The following is an 11,409-nucleotide window of genomic DNA, read 5'->3' as shown; positions in this document are numbered from 1 at the left end:
CACATCATGATCTCTAACACAACGCCTGATGGAACCCCATGGAGCTCACCAGTGAAAGTTTTGACGTCTCGGATTGGCAACGCGTGACAACAACTCTTGAATAACGTGTATTACCATCAGGGCTGATTGTATCCACCTCAGCTTAAAGGAGGAGAAAAAGATTTGTCTGGTGCTGGAAGATAAGACGAAACTGACCGTGAGCGTTCAGTGCGATTCCACCGCCGAACCGCTCGCGTTCTGATAAGATAAGCGTTCCGGTGGGCGGGTAGAGTCAAACCGGAGAGATAAGCCAGCGGAGTAGAGTAGGACCCACGTAAGACTTTGGCTTTGGAGTTTGGAGTCGGAACTGTTGCACGAAAAGACTCAAAGACCGGAAGCGGCAAATTTGCTGCTGGATCCTAGAAATTTGGATTTGGCCACAGGACATTGTTCATTTGTGTCTTTGCTGGAATACACTGTTCCTTCGGAGGACACCACATTGAATAAAATATTAATTTTCTGCTTAGAGGAGAGAGAAAGGGGGTTAAAATTCCAATTTGCCCTCGGTTCAAGTGAGGTCCACAACTTATTTTGCCGGAATGGCATGAACCAAGCGAGCGCGGGGAGGAAGGGATGCGCCGGCGAGCTGCCAGTCTCCGACGCCACCGTTGCCGTTGCACCGTACGGGTCATGCCCCTCTCCCTGCGCCGCCACCTCCATTCTTAGCTCGAAGTCTCGAACGAGAGGGTGCCAAACTGGCAACGAGCCAACGAAGCCCCTAGCGGTATCCCTGTCCCCGTCGGCGCGCCACGAGAGTTCCTCTGCACCGGTTGATGCTAACATTGCACATGAAGCAGTCGTTAGTGCTGGCCTCACCAAAGTCCACGCAGACCATGACGCATGCAATCCCTGTGGTCGGCGCGACGCCGGCCGGCCTTAGGTGCCGCGGAAGGCGTGCGGGCAGCAGCAGACTCGCCCTGTCCAGGAACTCCGAGAGCACGACAGATCACGCGGCGCGCTTCACGCCACCACGTCGCAAGCTGCAGCAGCGAGGGGCGTTTGGTTGCCTGCATCAGCCTCAGTCGGCTTTGCCGGTGCAAGATTCTCTGTTTGTTTGGTTTGTGTATCTACTTGATCAAGCACCACGCATGCAAGATTCCCTCCGTAGTTAGGCTTGGCCGGTGCGAGAAAATTGGCCGTCAAGGTGATGTATCATAATGTGATGTATGGAAGCTATTGCAACAATGACGTCAAGGTCATTGTATTTCGTCAACATTTGAGCCATCAATTCAGAAAGCTATAGACAAATTTCCATGAATTACTGCAAACTTGAGATTCAGAATGATTAATAATGATGAAACACTCAATTTTGATGCAATTCCAAGTCAAAAACAATGCAATCCTGCTGTGCCTCAAGAGCTTATGGTTTGCAAAGCCCAAAACGATGCTGATAATGCAATGTGCCAGCCCAACCATGTTATGTATTCCTTCCCTGTAACATCTTATGGCAATAATAGTTTGTTAAGCGCATCCAAGATCTAATAATATACGAATTTCCTGTGAATTGCCGGATTGGCAATTGGAATCAGGGTCCCGGTATGCCTACCTGGTGCAGATTAGCAATTACATGTACTTAGTGGATATTATTTTATTTACTCTTACTATGTCATTACTTAGGTGTTTTCAGAACTTCTATTTCAAATTTACCTCCTATTTACCAATTACCATGTTCTCTTTTTTTTGCAGTATCATGCTTTGTCCATGCCAGTAGAAGATTATTACTCTAAAACATTGGATTTTGGAGGTTCTTCTATGTGGCAACATCTTCTGAAGGTATTTTTTTACCTCTTTATTGTTAGCTAAAGCTCTTTTTACCCCATTGTGCCATTTGATCTGGATAGTCACTTTATATTATTGGACGTAGTGATCCAGTGTTGCCCTTGTGTTCTTAAATAGTAGTGATACAAATAAGAGTGAAATTAAATTATCTTTCCTGCATACTGGTTCGCTTCAAAGATTTATCAGGTTAATGCTGCAGTTGTCGGGGCTGTATAGAGATCAATACACCAATTGGTAATCATAATTTTATTGGGATACATGTTGTAAGCACTGTCCAAGAAGAATGGATTACGTGCCAATCTTATCAACGTGGAAAAAAGCCCGTACCTCTCCGCGTCGCCTCCAGGGCGACGGGAAGGGCGTCCTCCACCCCCGCCGCCTAGATCAACTTTTTTATTCTTCAGCTCTTTTTGCGAAAGATTCTCACAAATACGCCAAAGCCTTGCGTTAAAATAGTACTTGGCGTAGTTATTGTGCTTAAATCATTTTTCGAGTTCTGTATCTTAGGAATAGTATGAAGAATATACAGAGCCCATGAAAGGAAGATCAATGACTCATATAAATTACTTAATGGAAAATGTCCCGAAGAAACCCAACGAGAAACTAAGAATCCTGTTATAGAGAAAAAAGTAGTTATCATTCCTTTTTCTGACGAATCACGTAATCCCCTAAGTTCACGAACTAATAAGGTTATCAAATGAATCGTAATCACAATTGAAATGGTTGAGAAAGAGATATGAGTTAGTATATGTTCTAAAGTTGCAAATAGCATAAGGATAAGGTCCCATTACAAAATTGGAAATTTCGAATTTAATCCATTTTCTAATCTATTGTATTCTTTTTCGAGAATGCCGCCACTCGGACTCTAAAGTGTGGTAGAAAAAACTATATGGAGTTCTTTCTAAAAATGGACCCTTAGCTTGGCGCCATCCACGCTGGCGCCAAGCGAGACGCTGGCGCCAAGGTCCATACGCAGCTGCTGACGCAGACAACGACGTGGCGGGAGCTTGGCACCATCCATCATGGCGCCAAGCCTTGCCGCCATGGATCTTGGCGCCAAGCTTGGCGCCGTAGATCTTGGCGCCGAGCTATCTATCCCGTATCGCATTTCAACTAAACAAGTATAATTATTTCGAGGAGTATGCAACAAACTAAGTTGTGGTTCAACTGGTTAGGAGGTGGACTTCTTTTACTTGTTTAGTTCGAAACGTGAAGGGGTACGGGGTAGATAGCTCGGCGCCAAGATCTACGGCGCCAAGCTTGGCGTCAAGATCCATGGCGCCAAGGCTTAGCGCCATGATGGATGGCGCCAAGCCTCCGCCACATCAGCACCCGCGTCAGCAGCTGTGTAGAGATCTTGGCGTCAGGATGGCTTGCGCCGAGACATTGTAGCTTGACGTCAGCGTGGATGGCGCCAAGCTAAGGGTTCATTTTTGAAATTGGTTCCGTCAGGAGCTTATTTATGAGAATCTTTCGTAAAAACGGCTTAAAAAACAAAAAAGTCGGCCGCCTAAGTCCCAGCGTGACGTCTTGCTTCGACCGCCGCCGCCCAGCAGTCTGGCAAGCGGCACTGGCGGCCCGCGGCGGCATTGAAGCCAGCACTTGTTCGCTTTCAACTCCCCTCCTCTCTCCCACTCTCCTCCGTTCCAAGATTCAAATAAGTCACAGTCATGAATTGCCTCCCCAATCCTCCACCCCTCCGTGCGGCCTCCCATGGCCGAATCCAGCCTCACAGGGGCCGTGTGGCTAGGCTTTCTATGGCTGGACCCATGGTGGAGTCCAAATCTGGCGTCTACTGTGCCCGACGCCGTCGTGGTCAACGGGGCCTCGTTCCATCTCTCCACGGCGGCGGCAGCTTCATACCAGCTCTGCGCAGGGGCACCAGTAGCGGTGCCCGGCGACGTCGTGACCAACGGCGGGTCTGGAGCTCAGAAAGGACGTGGTTGACAGTGGCAACCGGCTGCCCCAGCAAGCCTGCTCATCCGTAAGGGCAGCTCCAGGTCGGGTGTTATTGGCTGGTGCCTTAGGTCTCCTAGTTAACTTAAGCTAACTACTTTATGGCGTCTCCTTAAACAAGGGTAAAAGTGATCTTTCACCCTTTTTCTCTCTCATCCCAACTAAGAAATGAATATTTATTTACTACAATATCCACTAGCAAATACGCACAAAGGAAACCCAACATTGAACAATGTCTACTGGCAAATACCGCGTTCCTACAATGTCCTATAGCAAAATTACCGGGAAGGAAGCAGCCGAAGGATGCGTGGCCGTGATGAGGTCCCGCCGCGAAGTCGCGAACCGCAGCAGGTGCTGACCTGTCGATGCCACCGACCCCCGGCTGACCGGCTCCCAGGCCGCCCACGCCGGCACGCCCCCACTGGCGCGGTGGCGCCGACGGTTTTGCAAGGAGCTCGGGCGGCGGCCGCCCACAGGAGGGCTCTACCAAAAAGCGCGGCAGATTCAGGTGCGTGCGTGCGTTGCGTCCGTGTGCTGGTGGTGGCCACCTACCTGGAGCCCAAAACTCTCCAAATGCATGCGTTGCGGTGGGCGCGCCCACGAGTTCTTCAGTCTTCAACGTCACATTCGCTCTCCTTTTTTTTCCCTTTCTCCTTCGAACCAGGTGCCAGGATCTGGGTTCGCGGATCGCGAGAGGTTCTCCCCACCAAAAAAATGATTCAGAAAGGCTTGCCCGTCAGGCTGGCACGTGTGAGTGTGTGACCTTTAGATTCGCTTGGGATTTTTTTTTTGTTTAATCTGAAGCCTCGTCGGGCTGGACCCTTTGTTTCTTTGAACCATTTGTGCACGTCTGATGGTCTTGCTTCCTGGGGTGCGGAAGTAGTGAAAACTGGATTTCAGAAATTATTTTTCAGACCTCGTTTTTTGAATTTTGATAGCACATGACTTGGCACTTCGAACTACGGAAGGTTATAGTGCTTGCTCAATTATCCATTGGTGGTTTATGAAGCCATCATGTTTATGATGATTGATGAATTGTAACTTCTGTCACTGATCATGAACTTGGTGCCTCGTGGCTCTGGGTTCATGTGACACCCAGCCCATGGCCCATGGGCAAGTTGGGCCGGGCCAAGTGGGCCAAAAACGTGCTGAGCCGGGTTCTCTAGTGGTAGTGTGAGTTAACCGTTTTACAACAAGCCAGCGTGCAGAATGAGCTTGAATTGGAATGTTACAGTTTATCCGTTTCCTTTTTCCTTCATTATGTCACCCTTCTACTGATGCAAAATTCTGGTAAAACAATCGGCAAAGTCCACGTTGCTGCCCTCGAACAGAGATTAAGCTATGTTCAACAAAGGTTCACGTTACTTGACAGTTGCTTTGAAGTATAACACTGATATTGCAATGTTCAGGATGAAGGTTCATGCTACTTGACAGTTGCTGTGAAGTATAGCACTGATATGATATCCTTGTGATTGTTCCAAAAACATGTGCTTCTCCACTACTTCAAGTGCTAGTATTTAGACAAAATAGACAAATAGGGAACTTATACCTACAAGCCCAAGGTGACCACAACATATGTTTGCCAGTCAACCAGACACAATCAAATGAATCCAACAATGTATCTTTTCCACTCTGCAGAGTACAGGAAACACCTAACCTAGCTTATTGGCACCGTACAACTTCGCCATCCAATATTCAATGGAGTGCACTTGGTTAGACCCAGAGATCACAAGGTTTGAACTAGAATGGAGGGTTGAAGACAGTGAAATAAATAAGATACATTCGCTGTATGACATCCTCAAACTTGCTGATATACAAGAGCTGCCATATAAATACCAAATTATAGGCAGCCTGATTGACCGGTATATATTGATCATTCCCTGTATGCTATCTACTAGACTGGCGAGTGGCGCCCTTTACAGAACAGGGATAAATGAAATCAAAACCACTCTCCCATACAAACAGGAGCAAACCAAGCGCCATAATGCAATACAACACCAGATCACGGCATCCAGCATATAATTTACCTCGTAACATTATGCTCAGTCCCAAACCTCAATGTTTCTTCTTGACATGATTGTACATGCATCATCAATGGAGCTGCTGTTGGCTCCGTGGATGCCTGAACGACCCGCTTGCGTAGAGCATCTGATAGACTGGCTTTATCCTCGCTATGAAGAGCACGCTCAACAGGGTTCCACAGCAGCACACGATGCCACAGACATGGAAGGTGACTCTGAAGCAATCAGGCCCATAGCAGTTCGAAGGCTCCAACACACCTGGGTGCTGCCTTGCCGCCTCCTTGTCATAGATGTAGCCAGCAAGAAGAGCCGAGAAAAAGAATGCACCAAGCGGATTCACCAACAGCATGAAGTTGTACATCAGGCCAAAGTCCTTCAGCCCGAAAAGCTCCGAGACGGTTGGTATCATGACGGCGAATTGGACCCCGTAGCATATCCCCAGGAGTGTAACCGAAACATAGATCAAGCTATGAAGACCAGTTGCAAAGAGCAGGAAGGTTATCACCATTATAATTTGTGTGCACATCATCCAAAATGGACGAGGAAGCATCCTTGACCTGCAAAATATCAGGTATTAGCCATTCTTTTCCAGAAGTAGCAGCTCATATACGTACTCAATTTTTTTAAACAAAAATAACGGATTCAACCAAAACATATGCAAACATAATGGTAGAGATTTTCCTCAAAAAAAGCATAATGGTAGAGATAGTGATCAACAGCCAACACTGTATTAGTGGCTCGTTAAGAGTTAGAAGAGACGCAGAAGTGCAGTAAGTAATAGTTGCTTGCCATGGAGCAATTCAGCAATACCAGTAAAGAAATATCGAAACCTTACTACTTCATGTAATGTTAGTTAGGTTTCCATGCATACAGCTGCCTCATCAGTATATTTCAGTAATCCACTTATTGAAAATGCTGTGAAAGGGGGGGTTTGCAAACTCGTTAAAAGGAGCTTACCTTACAAAATATTCAGAGACAGATCCACCAAGGATACGCCCAATGAAGTTGCAGAAGCCAAAGAGGCACAACAAAATAGTGGTGTCATTAGCACCAACAGACATTCCAATCTGAGCCAGGTTGTTGAGAACAGTGACTCCTGTGCCAACTCCACAAAAGTATACAATAAACAGTAGCCAGAAGTCTGCTTTCACTAAGGCTTCAAGGAATGTGAAATCATCCCCCCTCCTTGGCCCTCTTTTCTTTTTCAAATTCACTGCTCCCTCACCCACTGCCAATAGAACATCCAAATCAGTACTGTCATCGGATTCATTGGTACCTGTTACAAGTATTGTTGAGGCGCTGCCCAGAAGTGGTTCTGAGTTCTCTGGATCCGCACCAGATAAACTGTCAGTTGAATAAGATGGAGCAAGGGTGCTGGGCTTTTCCTTTGTTTGTTTGTTTGGATAAAATGTCATCTTTATGGGTATGGCAAGTGGAGCAAGGAGCAAAAGTATCATTATACCAAACAAAAGGTAGGTGACAGCCTGACTTAGTTTCAAAGTATCACCAAGTATTGTAGCTACCATAAGGTATATGCCGAGAACCACACTTGAGATTTGTGTGTACATGAAATGGCTGTGTTCTGTTGAGTTGTCCTCGTCCAGTGATGGAGTGCAAGGCCTAACAAAATACATCACCACAATACAAGCCGTAGGGATCCCCAAGGCAAGCAACAGCAAGAGATTTGTGGGTGAATTCCCTAGCATTCCATTAAATGTTTCTGTGTAGACAGCAGCACTAACAGCAACATAACCCTTGATGAGACCAGCAACAGTGCCTCGGCTGAGAGGAAAATTCCTCATGTTGGTCACAAGAGCAGCAGTGCCCAACCATGCACTGCTGTTCGTACCAACACCTAAAGCTATCCACAACTGCAAGCATCCGATAAAATTTGTCAAGAAACAAAGGAAGAAGCTAAATGTGGTAAGGATTCTGAAAATAAAAGCATATTGATTTTGCAACAAATGACAGCATCACAAGAAAACTAATGACGAGATATAACTACTTTTTATGGGATGCCAAAAGATAACGTCATTGGCAAAATTGGAAAAAAAAATTTGTCATGACAAGCCATATGGTGAGCATTAAGTCTCACGTTCTGAATCTCCAACTAATCTATGAGTGCTTTTGCTTGAGTTTCGGTACTGGAGATCACTAACAGGATAACCATGCCGATGCAGCTCCCTGATGATAAAAGGCATTCATCTAACTACTTGCGATCTCCTCTCTTCAAACCTCTAGTGCTCAAGCACCCACCGCATGCCACAGCTAGCTGAGCTCAACCTTAGACACACAGCACCACACATAGGAACCAACTGTACAGGAATTCTGCCTAGTGCTGTCAATGAGTTGTGCTGAAAACACAGGTGATTAGCTGAAGCACTGTCATGGCATCACCTAATATCACTCCCATTTTTCTGTTAAATGCATGTATTTGGTTATAGGCTTATGGCCTCAGCTCCTATTGCTCATGATATGACTACAGATTTTGTAAACTTGTGGCTTACAACAATCCTCCAATAGTCAAGGTTATGTCATGATTACAGTTTCCCATTTTTTTCAGAAAGAACAATATGCAACGGCCCAACACGCACAATATTATCTCCAATCAGAGTAACTCAATGATACCTGAATAGCTTATGAGAAACAAACAATAACTTCCAATAAAGTATTTTGTACTTATTCATCAACGTTGGTTTTGGGTAATAATGCACCTTCCATCCTTAATCATTTCTTTGACAAACACTCCTCGATCATAACATGATTCAGTATACATGGAATACATTCAGAATCCACTCCAGAGTTAGAGACCAGCAACAACCATTGCTTTCTCAATTAATAATTATGATGTGTAGTTTTACCAGGATAGCCAATCTTTCCTGAAGCTATAAATTAAAACCAAGTTGAACTAAGCAATAAAAGTGCCTCGCAGATAACCTAATAAAACAGAATAATTTAAGTCAACTTCAGATCTTTGTGACTACTGAAGCCAAGTCACAAATCTTACCGAAACACGGTACCAATAAAGATATCGCTCCTATCAAATCTCTAAAAATCAAACTACTGGGGTGGGAATACATCTCAAGGATTTGACAAATTCAACAGAACTAAGATTCTGGATTTGCAGCACGGTACAATAGTGAGGCATGGCCCCCACTGGTAGAAAGGGTTGGCCAAAAACAACAATAAGAGAGATTGTGACCAAGACACGAATTCAACATGGTTGCAGTAAGGAAAATTTTCAGATCGTATCCAGCTTCACGGCACCTTGGAAAGGGAAAATATCTAGCTGTGCCAACATCAATTACACAATTAAGTAATACGCACATGTGGACACAATGATTTATTTACTTGAAACAACAATGCATAAACTAAAATATCATTAAATCTTGCCAGCTACACCCACGAAACTTGCTCAACCAACAACATACATTTAGAAAGTGACACAAAGAGGATAAAGAAATGGTAGAAATAGAAATTGGAATGTTTTAATTAAGGGAACTAGACACTGGAGACTTGAACAACCAATGAGTATAGGCTCCAAATACCTCATTCATCACCCAGAACTTATGCAATGTCGCTGGCAATGGTAGACATCCCCCGTGGCATGGAGCAGGCAGCAAATGAAGCACAAAGTAAAGACAAATGGCCCAAAACATCATACAAGGAAAGCACACATGTTGGGATTTATTGCATGGTCCACCGTTGAAACCAATTCCTTCCACTTAAAGGAATGATTGGTCAAAGCATCAATAAGCAACTTATCAACCAAAGCAAGCATTCTACGTGTCAGCAACAAAGGAAAAACATATCATATCTAGCTCCGTGCCCTTGAATAAGAAAATATGTGCTGGTGTTACCATCAATCATACAATTAACAAACATGCACATGTGGACACAATGATTTACTACTTACTCCAAATAAAACAGCATAAACTATGTCCTTAAAGTATGGCAGCTAACACACTTTACAATACATTTGCTCAAAAAATCAACTGAAAAAAAAGGGTTGAAAACACAAACTAGATTTTAGTTTAAATCACACTCTGAAAGTGGAAAGTTGAGAGCTAATGTCTAAGAACAAAGCCCCAATTAGCTCGTACATCACACAATCACACTAGTGCGCATCGTCGCAGGAAATCATAACCCCCACGGCATGCAGAACTCATCGAATCAAGCAAAGCAATGACAAATGGCCCAAAACAGCACGCGAAGGAAGCACACAGGTCAGGCGAGGGGGAGCGTACCACCCAGTACGGCATGGCGACGGTCTTGGTGACGGCGAGCCAGAGCGTGCCGAAGCCGAAGAAGGCGCAGGCGGAGCCGATGACGAGGATGAGCCATGGCGGGAGGCGGTTGGCGAGCACCCCCGGGAGGAGCCCCACGTTCTCGCCGACGTCGTTGCCGACGCCGAGCATGGTGAGCGCCTTCTGGTCGTACCCGAGCGCCTCCTTGACGGCGTGCGAGTAGAGAGGGAACACGTAGGCGCTCCCCGCAGCCACCTGCACCCACACCGCCGCCGCCAGCCCCACCCACGGCGGCCGTCTCCCCGCCTTCACCTTCCCCGGCCCTGGCCCTCCTCCCCCCGCCATGCCGCCGCAGCTCAAGGTTCCTGATCTCCTCTCCTCTCTCTCCTCTCCACCTAGCAGCGGCTGACTGGCGAGGTCAGGGCGTGGCAATGGGCAGTGTGGCAGCTGTGCGCCGCACGGGCGGGCGTGCCTACAGCGGCGGCGGCGGTATGGCTTCCTCAGTGCGTTCGCCGCGTTGGGCTGGTGGCTGGCCGGGCTCGCTGCGTCAGTGGGATATAAGATGCTGAGGCTCCCGGGACCTGCGGGGCGGCCAATTCTCGCGATTGGGATTTCGTTCGCTTCCTTTTCGTGGCGGGCGTCTGGGAACAGGAATTTGGGTGGACTAGTCAGTCTGCGAGTACGTGCCCCGTGCCCTATGTTCAAAAAAAAAAAAACGTGCCCCGTGCCCGCCGAGCAGGAGGAATCCTAGCCGTGTTTTTCTTTCGGTTCTGGACTTCCGGCCGCGATGGATGTTGCTGTCGTCTTCAGCTCTGCGAAAGGGGAGTTTGGAAGCACCCTACATGATGAATGAATGCGTGATCAACTACTGTGCTGATAGGTTATAAGAGCAACTCGGCGGCTCAGGCTGCGTCCTCATCCGGAAGCTCCCCGGCCACGTCGAGCTGACCGGGCTCCTCGAAGAGGAGCTGCGTCCACGGGGTCGTCGCGGCCGTGGCTGCGCTGTCGCCGTCGTGGAACCTGTCGCGAGGCGAGCTGTCCACGGTGAGGTCGAGCTCGGCGGCAATGGCGGCCTGGCGTCCGCGAGATCCTCGACTGCCGGCAAGGGAGAAGCTCCGCTTGGGCTAGAAGCGGCTCCGGCATGTGCGTTGGGAGGTGGGGAAGGTCGGGGTTGGAGGAATTTGGTCGGCTCCAGCATGTGCGTAAGGAGGCGAGGAAGGTCGGGCTCGGCCGAGGCGGCCGCGGCGCCAGGGTCGGGCCGGGAGGAGGCTGCGACGTCTTTGCCCCTGGCCTTGCGCTGCTCGTCCAGGTGGCACAGGGCGGCCTGGAAGATGGCGAGGGAGTCGCGGCTGTGGCCTGTGGGCGTC

The 11,409-nt window shown here is 47.5% G+C and overlaps 1 protein-coding gene across 1 annotated transcript; it reads right to left on the bottom strand.

Moving 5' to 3' along the window:
• Window positions 1–5,379: 5,379 nt before the first annotated feature.
• LOC101785714 (protein NUCLEAR FUSION DEFECTIVE 4) lies at window positions 5,380–10,676 on the bottom strand. The gene is made up of 3 exons (XM_004976079.4): window positions 10,043–10,676; window positions 6,753–7,666; window positions 5,380–6,352 (listed from the first exon to the last, which is right to left on the bottom strand). The coding sequence occupies exons 1-3, from the start codon at window positions 10,385–10,387 to the stop codon at window positions 5,866–5,868; spliced, it is 1,746 nt and encodes a 581-aa protein (XP_004976136.1). The 5' UTR covers window positions 10,388–10,676; the 3' UTR covers window positions 5,380–5,865.
• Between the last annotated feature and the right edge of the window lie 733 nt (window positions 10,677–11,409).

The sequence above is a fragment of the Setaria italica genome, chromosome VII (assembly GCF_000263155.2).
Source record: "Setaria italica strain Yugu1 chromosome VII, Setaria_italica_v2.0, whole genome shotgun sequence".
NCBI classification, from domain to species: Eukaryota; Viridiplantae; Streptophyta; class Magnoliopsida; order Poales; family Poaceae; genus Setaria; species Setaria italica.
Note: the sequence above shows the minus strand (reverse complement) of the source record. Positions and strands in the feature narration are given on the sequence as shown.